The sequence below is a fragment of the Aspergillus multicolor genome (assembly GCF_047715735.1).
Source record: "Aspergillus multicolor strain CBS 133.54 unplaced genomic scaffold BDW74scaffold_20, whole genome shotgun sequence".
NCBI lineage: Eukaryota > Fungi > Ascomycota > Eurotiomycetes > Eurotiales > Aspergillaceae > Aspergillus > Aspergillus multicolor.
The window spans coordinates 378,730-393,138 of record NW_027395971.1 but is presented as its reverse complement, the minus strand read 5'-3'; the positions used below and the strand labels follow the sequence as shown (position 1 = coordinate 393,138).

At 50.8% G+C, this 14,409-nt stretch overlaps 5 protein-coding genes across 5 annotated transcripts; all 5 read left to right on the top strand.

Moving 5' to 3' along the window:
* The first annotated feature begins 87 nt into the window (after nucleotides 1-87).
* On the top strand, nucleotides 88-2,319 carry BDW74DRAFT_156942 (putative lectin family integral membrane protein). Its single transcript, XM_073725063.1, has 7 exons — nucleotides 88-534; nucleotides 594-660; nucleotides 715-785; nucleotides 837-1,017; nucleotides 1,066-1,260; nucleotides 1,310-1,838; nucleotides 1,892-2,319. Exons 1-7 carry the CDS (start codon nucleotides 446-448, stop codon nucleotides 2,017-2,019), a joined length of 1,260 nt encoding a protein of 419 aa, XP_073581978.1. The 5' UTR covers nucleotides 88-445; the 3' UTR covers nucleotides 2,020-2,319.
* A 1,824-nt stretch (nucleotides 2,320-4,143) lies between these two features.
* BDW74DRAFT_156939 (DDT domain protein) lies at nucleotides 4,144-8,299 on the top strand. Its single transcript, XM_073725062.1, has 8 exons — nucleotides 4,144-4,477; nucleotides 4,563-4,650; nucleotides 4,713-4,778; nucleotides 4,840-4,983; nucleotides 5,042-5,144; nucleotides 5,201-5,217; nucleotides 5,267-6,876; nucleotides 6,932-8,299. The coding sequence occupies exons 2-8, from the start codon at nucleotides 4,648-4,650 to the stop codon at nucleotides 7,983-7,985; spliced, it is 2,997 nt and encodes a 998-aa protein (XP_073581977.1). The 5' UTR covers nucleotides 4,144-4,477; nucleotides 4,563-4,647; the 3' UTR covers nucleotides 7,986-8,299.
* Nucleotides 8,300-8,424: 125 nt separating this feature from the next.
* BDW74DRAFT_156938 (coenzyme A transporter) lies at nucleotides 8,425-10,243 on the top strand. Its single transcript, XM_073725061.1, has 2 exons — nucleotides 8,425-9,000; nucleotides 9,058-10,243. The coding sequence occupies exons 1-2, from the start codon at nucleotides 8,677-8,679 to the stop codon at nucleotides 10,039-10,041; spliced, it is 1,308 nt and encodes a 435-aa protein (XP_073581976.1). The 5' UTR covers nucleotides 8,425-8,676; the 3' UTR covers nucleotides 10,042-10,243.
* Nucleotides 10,244-10,470: 227 nt separating this feature from the next.
* BDW74DRAFT_53600 (RNA-binding ATPase activator ESF2) lies at nucleotides 10,471-11,935 on the top strand. The gene is made up of 2 exons (XM_073733085.1): nucleotides 10,471-11,262; nucleotides 11,321-11,935. Exons 1-2 carry the CDS (start codon nucleotides 10,596-10,598, stop codon nucleotides 11,683-11,685), a joined length of 1,032 nt encoding a protein of 343 aa, XP_073581975.1. The 5' UTR covers nucleotides 10,471-10,595; the 3' UTR covers nucleotides 11,686-11,935.
* A 26-nt stretch (nucleotides 11,936-11,961) lies between these two features.
* BDW74DRAFT_156935 (RsfS/YbeB/iojap family protein) lies at nucleotides 11,962-14,243 on the top strand. Its single transcript, XM_073725060.1, has one exon. The coding sequence runs from the start codon at nucleotides 12,013-12,015 to the stop codon at nucleotides 14,041-14,043; it is 2,031 nt and encodes a 676-aa protein (XP_073581974.1). The 5' UTR covers nucleotides 11,962-12,012; the 3' UTR covers nucleotides 14,044-14,243.
* Nucleotides 14,244-14,409: the final 166 nt, after the last annotated feature.

Below are 14,409 nucleotides of genomic sequence, written 5' to 3'. Positions count from 1 at the left end.
CCCAGCGGTCGATCCGCGGAGCAAGCAGTCACGTGCGCGGGAGGCTCTGAGAGGCAATGTGTCCGTCTCCGAATATCGTGGGGAAAGCTCTCGCATGGTTCCGTTCGACAGGCTCGACACTCGACAGGCTCGATTTCGCCCTTAATTGACCTTCAATCAGTCGCTACTCTTTTCTCTGGAAATATAATAACCTTTTTGTGGTTGCCCGTGCACTGAGCTGAGTGATTTGTTATTGTTGTCTTCAGCCTGTACCATCAAGCTCTCTCGAATCCCGGCCATACAGTCGGAGCTTGTTGTGTATATTTTTCTTCAGTCCGGCTTCGCAGCGCTTTGCTCCTTTATTTGGATACCCCAACCTTGAAATAACGCTTTGTGTCTCATTTTTATTTCTTCCTTTGAAAGAAGGCGTAGCAACACCGGTTACTGCCGCCGGACTATATAGACCATGAAGGTCCCAGCTTCATTCCTCCTGCTCTCTGCCGTTGCCACGGCTCAGACGGTAATTGAGTCCTCAAGCTTTGGTCATGGCGCCATGTAACTCTCCGAATCTATCACCTATCGTGTGTATCTTGCAGAGCTGACCGACCGTACAGGGTAGCGCCTAGCCGAGAGGGCATCCCCGGTTGGGACATTGGAGGAGAAGGACATTTCCCTCAAATTGTACGTTACATTCTTGTGGGTCAGGCTCCTGTGCTCAGAGACTGACGTTTGCAGCTTTCTAACAAAATCATTTTAACGCCCCCATACCCAGGCAATACAAGAGGATATGCTTGGGCTCAAACTCCGTAAGTCTCCTGGATAACTACCCACCACCGGCCAGTCACTGACACCAACAGACTATCCCAGCCTGAGTGGGCAGCCGAGTTTCAATTCCGAGCAACTGGAGTTGAGAGAGCTGGAGGAAACCTCCAGTTTTGGTACGCCAAGGATGGAAAAGAGAAAGTTGGCTCGGCGAGCATCTACACCGTGGGCCAATGGGATGGGTTTGCCCTCGTTGTAGACACTCACAACGGAAGGGTGAGTTTTCCTATTTAGCGGTCACTTTCCCGACTAATGTTTATCAAGGGTGGCAGCGTTAGAGGTTTTCTCAACGACGGCACGACGGACTACAAGAGCCACCGGAGCGTCGATAGTTTGGCTTTCGGACATTGCGACTACTCGTACCGCAACCTTGGACGACCATCTGTCGTCCGCGTCATATCCACCAAGTTCACCTTTGAAGTCACGGTAGATGACAAGCCCTGCTTCGCTACGGACAAGGTGCGTTGTTATGCCCCAGAAATTGGCCCGCCCACCTAATATCGTACAGGTTGCTATCCCCGCTGGAAACACCATCGGTGTCACAGCTGCGACTCCCGAAAACCCCGACTCTTTCGAAGTCTTCAAGATTGTCCTTCAGACGGCTAGTTCTCCTGTCGGAAAAGCTCCCCCAGTCCAGGTGCAGAACACCAACCAGCAACCTCCTGCAGCCCAGCCTCAAGGAAGCACCCAACAAGAGCAGGTCTCAGCAAACAACCTCGGCTCGATTAACGCACAATTCGTGGACCTCGGCAGCCGTATGCAGCTGATCAACCATGCTACTAACAACATCATCCGCGAGCTTGGGAACCAGGCCTCCAAATCCGAAACCAGACAATCGGAGCTTCTCCAGCGACTTGCTACAAAGGAGCAAATCCAAGGACTTGACGTTCGCCTTCAACGTATGGAGCAGACGCTCCTGTCTATTCAACGTGACCTGGAAGGCAGGGACTACCGTGACCGGTTCAACCAGCTCCATGAAACCTTGAGGTCCTCGCATCAAAGCTTGACGGAGAACCTCAAGGACAATGTGCTTAGTGGTAAGATCCTCTTGAAAGCAATCACAATTCAATGTTCTAACGCGCTGAAACAGTCATCACGGCGTCGACTCCCCGCATGGGCTTCTTCATTTTCGCCATCATCGCTTTCCAGGTCCTCCTCGCCGGTTCATACGTTATCTACAAACGCCGCCGCGCCAACATGCCTAAGAAATTTCTTTGATCACGCTCTGTACGAATAACTGAGGAGACGATCTGCGTTGTACTGTATCCTTTTTTATCTATTTATGGAATCTAGCCAGCGTTGAATGGTCTTCAGGCCAAGTGCAATACATTCCCGGGGTATGATCGCATTGGCGCCTACCTCTACTCTGTATACTCGGTTGGTTTCTACGAAATCTACACATAGATATAGGTACATCTATCGACCTGAGCCATTCCATCTAGACCAACCTCACTGATATAGACGATGCTACAAAGCCATAGTTTGAGAGATCAATGATATCATAAGTTATTGTTTGCATTGTTTGGTCTTTCCACGTGTTTTATCCCGCCCCAAGAAATCTTGAAGAGCCCACCTGTCTATTCCAAAAACAGCTAGACCAAGAGCTAAATTATGATTAGTCCATTCGCTGACGACTCCATAGACCCCATAATGACGGGTAGAAGTAGAAACGAGAAAGGGATACTGCGGGAATTGCAGGTTCTCAATTTGTGCTGAAATGAGCTTCTTTCGAACATTGGGGAGTTATAGAGGTAGTTGTATCCTTCTACATATTCTGGCGATATCCTCTGGATATTGCTTCACCTCGTAGTGGGTCTAAGGGTAGTTGCAGGGGTTTGTACACCAAGTATATCCTTGCTGCAGTTGTCCAGTGGATTTTTCTTTGTATGATAACATGAATTGTTTCTACCTTGAGCTATTCTATGGAGCCCCTAGGAACAAGTGACAGAGTTACCATCAAATTCCATATGCATTGTCCAATTGCATTAGCCGAAGCTCGCCTCAATAACGGGGAGTAGAATGACCGTAAGAATCTCCCGTTCATAAGATAGATAAGCGCACTTAGCTTTCTCCACACAGCGAAAATAGTTTGAGATTTATCCCGGCGCCGGATGGAGTGCATAAAATGCGGTGCTACCCAGCCTGGAATGGATATAGCAACACCGAACAACCGTTCATTGAGAGAAAGGAGGGAAGTCAGTTTAGCAGACAGATTACGGGTTCATCCTAGTTCAGATAAGCTAGTTAGCTACGCGATGAGTTGGACAAGAGTTCTTTTTGGGCCTTGATCGGAAACGCTGCCCTGCGCCCACGAAGGACACTGGATTCCAGTCCTAGGACCAAGAACAAAACTGACCGGTCAAAACACAGCTTTTGAGGCCAGCTTGAGAAAGGCTTCCCAGATTTGCAGCTTCCGAGGAACGTTGCTTGAGAACGATAGCGTACAGACAGATTGAGATGAAGCGCTCGGTTAGGGTTAGTTCTTTCATCCGATTGGCGAGGTTGAAAGGGCGAACACTGGGAGCATAAAACATCGCATCCAGGAATCAGTTGATAAAGATAAACCATCGGTGCTGGTGATAAAGGTGCAGGGTACAAGGACATGGCCTGAGATCAGGTATCGATTGAAAGCCTTTGCGTCATTGCTGCTTCGGCGCGTGTATGCTCGGATATGGTGCACGCAGAAGATATGGACGAGACCATGATGAAAATAGGGGGTTATAGTCATGGACTAGACCGAATTGTACCTGTAGAAATAAGGTTAGCACTGGAGGATATGATGAGGTGGCAAAGGTGAGTTTACTTGCTAGAGGTATACCAGATATCGAGGCCGGCAGCCTGCATGATAGATCGAGTATATTTGCCGGGATGAAAGACACAAAGATAAAGCAGTCTATGCACATTTGGGTGATACTAAGGACAAAAAGAAATAAAAATAGTGGTTGAAACCAGCTTGAAAGAATGTTTTTATGGGCATTTGCAGGTATATGGACGTCTTATTGTTCTTTGTCTACTGCACCAAAGTCCTCGATGTGTGAATGTTTATTTTCAGCAAAATCAAGTCGCAGCGACGAAATAGACAGGTGGGATGAGTGTAGCAGGAATCAGCAGAAAAAAAGGAGCAGAACGAGTGCAAATACGTGGGAAGGATGGCTCGGAGGGGAGGGGAGGAAAGGTAGTGGAGGCGAGGGACGGGGACGGTCAGACCAGGGCCGGGCAGGCACCTGAGATGGGTTCCCAAAGGGGAAAAGCCTGTTCGTCAATTGGGCGGGCCCTCAGCACCTTCGCCCTTGGCCGCCGGGTCTCCCTCCCCTTCAAGTTTCTGCCGTCTTTGATTTGGACCGCTTCTCCTTTCCCTTCTCTCTCTCCTCTCTTGTAAAGCTTCTTCTCTTCTTCGTTTTTGTCCCTTTCTTCCTCACTTTCCTTCCATCCCATCCTCCCCCAACAAGCTGCGCAACTATAAACTACACACTTGACCTACTCCGCACTCTCCCGCTCCGCTGCCTCGCAATTGTCAAGTCTTAACCTCGTCTTCTTGCTCTTGCTACCTCCGCGCCTGGTTTCTTCCGCCGGGCTCTCCTTGCGACTGCTTGCTCATCGCTACTCCTGCTGTGCATCCGTGCCCGTGTCAACTCCGCATTAGGGCTTGCGGCGCGATTGTGACGCGTTTCTTCAGGTAAATCTGCACTCCGCAACCACAACCCCAACCGTGCCTTTAGTACTATAAATCGCGCTGGATACTAATTTTATGCTACTCGTAGACTTCTATGCGATCCTTGTCTACCGCTCTCGGATATTTATGCTACACTGACGCGTTCATTTGCCCGTGAGACCGTATAGACCATAATGGTGGGTTGGGAGCTCCGGAACCAACGACGCTACCGTGCATAACCAATACTAACTATGTTTAGGTGCTGTTCAAACGAAAACCCGTACAGTATCTTCCGCGACCCACTATCGAAGACGACAGCTCCGAGGCATGTATACTCCGCGGAGGTTCGTGAAGAAGCAAAATATACTGACACGCCTTGCGCATAGGTCTGGGTTATTTCGGAGACAAACGAGGTTTTTACCAATTATGAATCGTACCTCCAGCGCATGGATTTTTACAAACAACGGAAATTCATTTGCGAGATCACGGGTCATTCGGGATTAAATTTCTTCGAGGCGTTTCGGAGCGAGGTATGCGGATCAAGTACGGATGTTCGCCGATGTACAAAACTCATCTATAATTCTACAGATGGAGGAATCCCGAGAGGTGAACAACTCCTTTCCTGAGGCGTTGAAGGGACCTATTCTACGGAGGACGCAATTCTCCACGGTATCGCGGGTCGATAACCTCGGTGCGTATATTGGGTCTCGATCCACTCAGCGCTCTTTGCTAACTTCGTGGCTTTAGTGGACGAGATATATGAAGTGGGTGACAATCATCCGTCGAAAGACCATTGTTGCTGACTGGATGTAGGAATTTAAGTCCGAATTCTACCCCGGGGAGCCTGTGCTCATTTTATTGGACGACAATACACGCCTACATGGGACCATCAGAGACAAAGCGAAGTTTCCCGAGCAGCTGTATGACGACGGAACCGTCAAAACACCCGCCCATGCGACATACCTGGTCAAAGTGTCAGATCGGCCGGATGAGGAAGCCCTGCTGGATAGCCAACACATCACTCGCGACAGGAAGACATTTACCAAGCAAATGCTTCGTGCGTTCATTAAGAATAACGTGACTCGAGAGTCATGGAACGGCGCTCCTTGGATTGTTAAGAAGTCGATTGCCGATGAGTATAGAATACCTTCAGAAGTGCCGAAACACCTGGAGTATGGAGCCAGGGTGGCTGAGAAGAAAGCGCAAAAGAAGGCTGGTCAAGACGGATTCTTCGGCTTTTTCGCTTCTAAAGAACTACCGGAGCTGAAGCCAGCAGTCAAGGGCCAAAAGGTGAAACCATCTCCTCAGGATCTCGCGCGCTCCGAAGAGGCACAATACCTGGAGTATAGACGTTCTTTGAATGGAAACCCAAGCTTTCTTGTCGGTAACAAACCTACGAATGGGCCTCCAAGACCTTCGAAATCTCAGGAGCCGGAGAAGAAACCTCAGCCGATCCCGAGCGTTGTGATCAAAGCCGAACCTCCGAGACCACCATCGCCGCCACCTATCAAGTATCCTATTGAGGACCTCGATATACCGCCCAATCGCGAGAAGAAAAAACAGCGGCCGCCACTGAAGTTCTTAAGAGTAAACGAACTCGATGATCCCGATGATGAGGATCTTTTGCAGGATCCCATTGAGATGGAATCAGTCGGCCTTCTTCTTGAGACCTGGAACACCCTCAACGTGTACTGTGAGGTTTTCCAGCTAGATTCCTTTACGTTCGATGATTTTTTCCAAGCTATGCGGTTCTCCTCCGACGATATGGACTGTGAGTTATTTGTGGAGATTCATTGTGCTGTTCTGAAGAAACTGGTCAACGCGGAAAAGGAAAACAATGGTGCCATCCAAATTTCGCTTCCAGAGCTTCCTGTCGAGCAGCAAGAGGATTCTGATGAGGCGGAGGAGGTGGAAGAGGACGAGCAGGACGAGGCCGAAGATTCGCCGGAGCCGGCTGTGACAAGAATGGCGACGCGGGGCAGTTTAGCAAAAGCAGAGGCGGAGGGCCTGAAGGCTCTGGTAAATGGTGATCACGATACTAGCGAAATCAAGACTCACCGCGCAAGCGAAATGGTTTCTGATTACGGCTGGGTCGAGCGCCTACGACGACGCGATTTCCGGAATGGTGGCTGGGAGGTGATTATGATCGGTCTTCTTCACCAACTGTCTGTTCGTCCGCGCATGGAGAAGATCTGCAACGAAATCCTCGAACATCTTGCACCTCTCGACCAGGAACCTACGCAAGACACCGCTCGCGCGCAATACGCCGTTCTTGACCTCAACCTACGAATTCAAGCTCTTCAGATCATCTGCATGCTTAGCCTGGAGACTAGGGCTATCCGAAATTACCTGGAAGAATGCAGTAACCAAATGACGGAGTTCCGAAAGGAGAAGATCGAGTACCAAAAAGCTCGCAAAGCAGCGTAAGGAAAAACAGCTTTATTGCTAGAATTTCTGTGGCTAACGTTTTTCTCACAGACACGAGGAGCTTCGCAAATTGCACCAAGATCGTAAAGCTCTTGAACCTGAACCGGAGAAATCGCCCACTCCCATACCAGAGTTAGAAGCCTCAGAAGATACGAAGATGGGTGGCATGGACGATTCGCTAGTCGATTCGGATGTGGAGGGGACACCACAACGGGCTCTTCGTGGCGGCGCTGATCGTGTCATGGAGCGGAAACGCAAGTTGGACGAAGAGCGAGAGAGGAAGGAGCAGCTTGCTAAACAACCCAAGGGCTCCAAACAATATCAACGGGTATTGAAGAAGATGGAGGAGCAGAAAGCTGCCGTCAAGAAGTGCGAGGATAAGATTGCTGTCATTGACAACGACCTCCGGGAGGCTGACTGTCCACGGACGAGATGTCTCGGAAAGGACCGTTTTTGCAACCGGTATTGGTGGTTTGAGCGCAATGCAATGCCGTATGAGGGCATGCCCAATAGCTCGACCGCAGCGGCGAGATACGCCAACGGGCGTCTGTGGGTTCAAGGGCCGGATGACATGGAGCGACTCGGTTTCATCGATGTCTCGGATGAATTGAAAAAGCAATACCAGAGACAGTTCCATATGTCACCAGTCGAGCGCAAAAAGCACGAGGAGGGACCCACACGCCTTATGACTGCGCGTGATTGGGGTTACTACGACGAGCCCGAGTCGATCGAGAAGCTCTTGGACTGGCTTGACTCTCGCGGCGAGCGCGAAACGAAATTGCGCAAGGAACTCCTTCTCCATCGTGACAATCTTGTCAAGTGCATACGAGCACGCCACGAGTACCTGTCACGCACAGAGGAGGAGCCCGAGGACGTTCCAACCAAACGAGTGACCACCAGAAATAAGACGTATGTTGCCGACGCTAAGCACAGCTGTCTGAATTGGCGAAATTCGACAGCGTTAGCGGACAATGGACATCTCCATGTTGACGCGTCGCGGCCATCCAAGCGAGCGCGAAAGTCAGGCGAAGACGTCAAAGACTTCAAGGCCACAAATCGACAAGGCAAACCGCTCACAAGACAAGGCGGACGATACAACTTTTAAATTACAAATACCGGATTTCTCTCAATTTGTTTGCATATCAAGGTCCTTATTTTGGGCCAACGGCGTTTGGTGCTTTTACAAGGGTTTGTTCGGGAGGCGCCGAGCAACAGCACAGGGAGGTTCTGCCATTCCGAACTGAATGAGCTACATGATGATGACTACCAAACAGCTATACAGTGTACATTGCATTAGACAGGGGCTATCGCTGGTTAGGGATCTGGCGGCAGGAGTTGAAGCTTTTAGCGTGATCATTGAATAGAGGAAAAACAACAACCACGTGAAATTGTTTTATGCACGTTATGCATATTCTGAGCATCGCCCAATTAGAGGTCCGGAATACTCTCTGCGTAATATAACGGTTTCGGCGGTGCAGCGCGCAGAGGCGGGTAGGTATCGGGACGTCAGCGATCATATTGCCGCTCGCCACCATGACGAGCCGCCTCTCCAATGCTCCCCACAGGATTATTATACTCATTCTCTATTACCTTGCTATATAGACAACCCAGCCTTGTTCAACCCTCGCGCTCAGTGCCAAACTTATAGCGTTTCGACTTTTCGCTGGAACAAACTCCACATAACCCCCGCCCTTAGCCCTTGCAGATCCATGGCCGCGTTTATCCGGTAGTCCGTCGGCCCCAGATTCTCACCTGCACCACCTCAGATCAACCGAGATTGCCTGCGGAGTGCGCTCATGTCTGCCGCAGCTACCGGCCATGCGCAAGCCGACCCTGCCTCACTGCCCGCAAGTCCTACCTCTTCCAGCACCATAGCCGCCGACTCTCAGTCTTGGAATCAGTCCGCTTCTCACCAGATGGAATCAGCTTCACACGTACAACGGCCGACATCACATAGTGTTAGCAGCGGGGCAGTGGTGGCCGGCCCTCACGCGATCGCAGCCGATAACAAATCACATCGTTTAAGCCAGAGCAGTCGAAGTGTTGGCCAGGAGAAGAATAAGAGGAGCGCCGGTTATATTTTAAGGAGCGGACTCGCTGGAGGACTCGCTGGTTGTGCGGTATGTCTATTCTCTCTATTTAGGCGGATCAGAGATAGCTGACAAGGTGGACTTTAGGCCAAGACAGTGGTTGCCCCTCTCGATCGAGTGAAGATCCTTTTCCAAGCGTCAAATCCTCAGTTCGCCAAATACACGGGTAGTTGGGCTGGTCTTGTTTTGGCTATCCGGGATATCAAGCGGAATGAGGGTGCGCGGGGCTTGTACCGAGGCCATTCGGCGACTCTACTTCGAATCTTTCCCTATGCGTCAATCAAGTTCCTCGCCTATGAACAATTTCGCGCGATAGTTATACCCTCCCGAGACAAGGAGACCCCATTTCGTCGACTGATCTCAGGGAGCCTGGCCGGAATAACCTCGGTCTTTTTTACATATCCCCTAGAGTTGATTCGCGTGCGGTTGGCGTTCGAAACCAAGAAGTCGTCTCGTTCATCCCTCGTCGATATCTTCCGGCAAATCTATGGCGAGCAAGTGAAACCTCCGAAGGAGATCTCGACCGGTAAGGCTACTTCGCCTGTTACCGCGACCGCTGCGGCTGCCGCAAACACCGTCTCTTCTACCACCGGCAAAATCGTGCCTACTTCAGGGCTTGCGAACTTCTACCGTGGATTTACGCCGACCCTCCTCGGAATGATTCCCTACGCGGGTGTGTCCTTCCTTACTCACGACACTGTGGGCGACTGGCTTCGGTTGCCGTTTTTTGCTCCATACACCACCATTCCTCAATCCGAAACTTCATCGAGTCATAAGAGCTCGAGATCACAACTAACCGCCGCGGCGGAATTGTTCTCCGGAGCGCTCGCCGGTCTCATCTCTCAAACATCATCATACCCCGTTGAAGTGGTGCGCCGACGAATGCAAGTCGGCGGAGTTGTCGGTGACGGCCGTCGCCTGGGCATCGCCGAAACAGCCCGCGTGATCTGGATGGAGAGAGGATTCCGCGGCTTCTGGGTTGGATTGACGATTGGTTATCTCAAGATGATACCCATGACGGCCACTGGTTTCTTTGTTTACGAACGGCTCAAGTGGTCATTAGGCATTTAGACTTCGCATTCTCTCAAGATCGTTTCATTTTATTCCCTGTTTAGGCGTCCTTCGGGTTGGGTGTCTCTACTTATGTTGGTATTTTATCATCATACCCGTTTCTTGTGCACATTTGGGGTTACGTACATAGTTGACTTTGTGGCGCGCTTGTTCTAGATGAGTCCTATCTAAATATAAAGACTAGAGATTTGAGACTTGTTAACGGCTTCGAGGCTCGGCTGCATTCCTGTAAAACCGAAACTTTGACCTCCTACTATAAGATATCATGTAATGAGTATGAGATGTTTCGTCACCTCTTACACCATATACCCCCCCTCAACGACATTCGAATAGCATTTCGTCCATGGAGCTCTGATAATGGAGGAAAGTGACACCTGATTCATGAGGCACGACGGTAGCGCACGGGCCATCCGCGGACAAAAAAGTTGGCGATGATCTCCGCAACGAGATTCTCGCAACCTTCTCGAACATACGGATACAAAACGAAAGTCAAAATTGCTACTGAATACATTGTATAGCAACTAAGGCCATTACTCATCTGTCCATAACACATCATGACAACCCGCAAGCGCAACGAATTCCTCGACATCGTCTCCAGCGACGACGAAGACAACGACGCCGGATACGACTCCGAAGCCGCCGAAGAGACCAAAGGCCGGACCGTGAAACGCAGAAAGACACAGTCGCGTAAGGGCGAACCAGACAGCGGCTCTGAAGACGATGGCTCCGACGTTTCAGGGGGCGAGGAATCCAGCGACGAAGAAACGGGAGGTGTACGCTTGTCCAGCAAGAAGCGAGAACAGCGCGGGGAGAGCGGGAACGAATCAGATGATAACGACAACGAAGAGGGCCTATACCTGGACGTGAGTGCCGAAGTGGAAAAGGCACAGAGCAAGAAGACATCAAAGTCCCTCGACAAGCTGAAAACGAAGCCGGCCAAGAAGAACAAGACGGGCGTTGTGTATTTCTCGTCACTTCCGCCGTACCTCAAACCGTTTGCGCTTAAGTCGCTTCTTGAGACACGTGGGTTCGAGCCTATTACGAAGGTGTTCCTTACGCCTGCGGTGAAGGCGCCTTCTGCGCCGAGGAGACGGTCGAATAAGCGGAAGACGTATACGGATGGGTGGGTTGAGTTTGCGTCAAAGAAGACGGCGAAGATTTGTGCTGAGACGCTGAATGCGACGATTGTCGGGGGTCGGAAGGGAGGGTGGTATCATGATGGTAGGTTTGATAAGACATTGCGTGGTCTAGTTTCTGCGGGCTAACAAGATGATTCTAGATGTATGGAACATGAAATATCTCAAGGGATTCAAGTGGGCCGATCTCATGGAGCAGCAGGAGAGGGAGAGGTCAGAACGGGAGGCGAAGCGGCGAATTGAAGACGCGAGAGCTAGGAAGGAGGAGAAGGTGTTCTTGCAAGGCTACGAGAAGGGTAAGATGCTGGACGGTATTCAGAAGAAGAACGAGGAGAAGCGGCGACGAAAGATGGCAGCTGGTGGGGGTGGGGATGCAAGGCCAGAGGCAACATTCAATGCGCGGAGAACGTTCAAGCAGAATGAGGTCAAGCACGGGCGGGATAAGGCCTCTGCTGACCCGAGCAATGTGGAGGATGATACTAGGAGGATTCTGGGGAAGATTTTCTAATGGCTCGTTTTCTTCGTTGCTTGCATAGATCTATTAGCGGATACCTTATGATTAGATCCTACTCTAGTCCCGGCCACTGAAATCTTGAAGGATAGGGCAGAATGCGCACTCTTTAATGCCAAAAACCCGGGAAAAAACAGGCAATGTCCAGGGCTTTTGCTGCACGCATATTCCTTCTTGATGCCGATCCCTAGTTGATGGAAATATAGATCTGCTTAGTCACAATTTGCACGGTTTGCATCGGATCAACCGCATTGCTTTTGCCGCCATAAAACCCAGCATTATAGGTAACTCCAACCTCTACCACATCCCCACGAAGGCTCCATTATGCATCGGTCATTGCTGAGAGCGCCTCGGTGCTATCAAGAGGCATCTCGCGTATTAGCCTCTGGGACTTCTACCGCACCACGTCATGCATTCCTCACTTATGGCCGAGTACGGACTTTGACCTCTGCCTCTCACCTCTCAACAGAACACCACCCGCCATCATCTTCGTCTATGCCCAATGCCGCTCCTGTTGAAGAGTTTGAGGCGCAAAAGCCTCAACAGAGCTCCGAAGCTTCACAGCACATTCCCTGGTATCTCCAGGAAGAGAGCTCTGTTCCCGCAGCGTCCGAGGTAACGTCACGAGAGAAGCTCCCAGAGCTTCCGGAAAACCCACCGAAGATCCTACCGGAAGTCCTAGAATACGTCTTCAAAGATCTTGGTCTGGACGAACTTAAGCTGCTAGACTTGCGGCCATTAGAGACACCCGCGGCTCTTGGAGCAAATGTTATCATGATCGTCGGAACTGCGCGCAGTGTTAAGCATCTCAATGTTTCTGCGGACCGTCTCTGTCGCTGGTTGCGAAGCGAATATAAGCTGTCACCTTACGCGGATGGACTGCTGGGCAGGAATGAGCTGAAGATCAAGCTCCGGCGAAAGACGAAGCGAGCTAGGATTGCTAGCCGGACCGGAGCAATGTTTGATGATAAGGATGATGGGATCACCACTGGTTGGATTTGTGTCAATGCGGGCGTTGTGGAGAAACATGATCTTCCTGAAAGGGTGGAGGGTGATTTCGAAGGGTTTGGTCCTCTCGTGGGAGGTACGAGACTGGTTGTTCAGTTGTTCACTGCGGAGAAAAGAGCCGAGTTGGATCTGGAGACGCTCTGGGAAGGAAGGCTGACACGCGCCCAACGAGAGAGAGAGAAGCATTCCAATGTCGCCAAGGACGATGCACCCCCAGAGGTTCGTGATTCCAGTTCAGTAACTTCGTCACCATCTGACTATGTATCGCCGCATGTTCCCAGGTCGTCAATCAGTCTTCCGCTTGAGCAGAGACGACAATTTCACAGCAAGAGCCGGCAACCCTTCGAACGCCCGTGGCACAAGACTGCGTTTACTCGGTCACTGTCTCAGACTCTTCAAGCAGTGCCTCTTTCGACCCATATATTGCTCAAACATGTCGATTCCCTGCCACATGAGCAAGTAAGGGTTTTACTGGGCGATTACCCACAGGAGTCAAAGACAACCGATTTTGTGCGTCTTTTCAACGATAGCCTGTCAGGCGCGTCGGCAAGTACCAAAACATTGGCCGAACTACATCTGGCGTGTTCCGCATATCTTCACGGACATACTGGGATCAGCAGAGAAAGCATATATTGGGGATTCATGGACTGCTGCGTCGCCGCCTCTATGTCACATAACGTAGGCCTCATGGTGATTGATGTCTTGCTCACCCCGCGACAAAGTGAGGGCCCAGACGGAGAAGAATGGTTCACAGATACGGACAAGGAAATGGCTGCCGCCGTTCTAGATCAGCTTGTTCTCAGGGGACATGACTTTATGAATTTGCAGTATTTCGCTCGCCTTTATCATCTGGCTTCTCTGCCCCCTGGCCCGCCAGGAGCAGAAGGAAGCGACGATGGCGTAACCCCAGCAGAGAGGGGTGCCCGCGTCATTCGTATGATCGAGACCCTCGATATCCCGTTCGACCCAATCCACGCCCGAGCCCTCATGGTCTCTCTCTTCAACAGCGGCGATTATGAGAATTTTGAGAAGTGGTGGCGCAAGCTACCTCTAAAGGATAGCCCTCGGACGTATGAGGACTACGTTTTGCTTTTCCAGCTACACGCCGAGTCGGGCAATTCAGCTCAAACTCGAGAGTGTATAAACACCTGGGTTCCCATGATGAGTCGCGAGAGCCCCCCGATTCCGTTCGGCCACCGGTTAGCCGAGAATCTCTCGCGCTGTGTTTTACTTGCAGATGAGAACGCCCCGACTAAAGTTGCGCAGGACACTCCGAGTCCTCTTGCAAAGTTGTGGCGGGAGTGTAAGAGTAAGATTCAGGATGAGTCGAGACGGGAAGTGGCATAGCGTGGCATTTTGAGTTGATGATTTTGTATACCCGGGTCTTGATGTTGTATCTATATGTGCTCCACTGAATATAAACAGCAGCGAGTTTGTTTCATATCTCCCAATCTACTTGTCTTGACGAGTACCCCGTGGCCTAATCTGATTTCTCACCGTTTATCTAACCCACCAGCAGCGAAAATGGGAGAAAGATGGAACGAATCGACGGCACAGGGGGACAAAGGGTGGTGCAGTCTGATAATCGGCCATATGGCTCGTTTATTCGAACCATGTCCGTCATGGCCACGCCTCTTATTGCAAGTCTTGGCTTTCGAGCCTTTCTGGAGCACTTCCACTGTTGCAATGCCCGCTCTCTCGACCGGTCACTCC

Coding starts and splice junctions, on each gene's coding strand:
- BDW74DRAFT_156942 (XM_073725063.1), top strand. CDS start 446: ATGAAGGTCCCAGCTTCATTCCTCCTGCTCTCTGCCGTTGCCACGGCT. Junction 1,018..1,065: donor TAGACACTCACAACGGAAGG/GTGAGTTTTCCT, acceptor ATGTTTATCAAG/GGTGGCAGCGTTAGAGGTTT. Junction 1,261..1,309: donor CCTGCTTCGCTACGGACAAG/GTGCGTTGTTAT, acceptor AATATCGTACAG/GTTGCTATCCCCGCTGGAAA.
- BDW74DRAFT_156939 (XM_073725062.1), top strand. Junction 4,984..5,041: donor TCGAGGCGTTTCGGAGCGAG/GTATGCGGATCA, acceptor ATAATTCTACAG/ATGGAGGAATCCCGAGAGGT. Junction 6,877..6,931: donor CAAAAAGCTCGCAAAGCAGC/GTAAGGAAAAAC, acceptor TTTTTCTCACAG/ACACGAGGAGCTTCGCAAAT.
- BDW74DRAFT_156938 (XM_073725061.1), top strand. CDS start 8,677: ATGTCTGCCGCAGCTACCGGCCATGCGCAAGCCGACCCTGCCTCACTG. Junction 9,001..9,057: donor GAGGACTCGCTGGTTGTGCG/GTATGTCTATTC, acceptor GGTGGACTTTAG/GCCAAGACAGTGGTTGCCCC.
- BDW74DRAFT_53600 (XM_073733085.1), top strand. CDS start 10,596: ATGACAACCCGCAAGCGCAACGAATTCCTCGACATCGTCTCCAGCGAC. Junction 11,263..11,320: donor GGGAGGGTGGTATCATGATG/GTAGGTTTGATA, acceptor AGATGATTCTAG/ATGTATGGAACATGAAATAT.
- BDW74DRAFT_156935 (XM_073725060.1), top strand. CDS start 12,013: ATGCATCGGTCATTGCTGAGAGCGCCTCGGTGCTATCAAGAGGCATCT.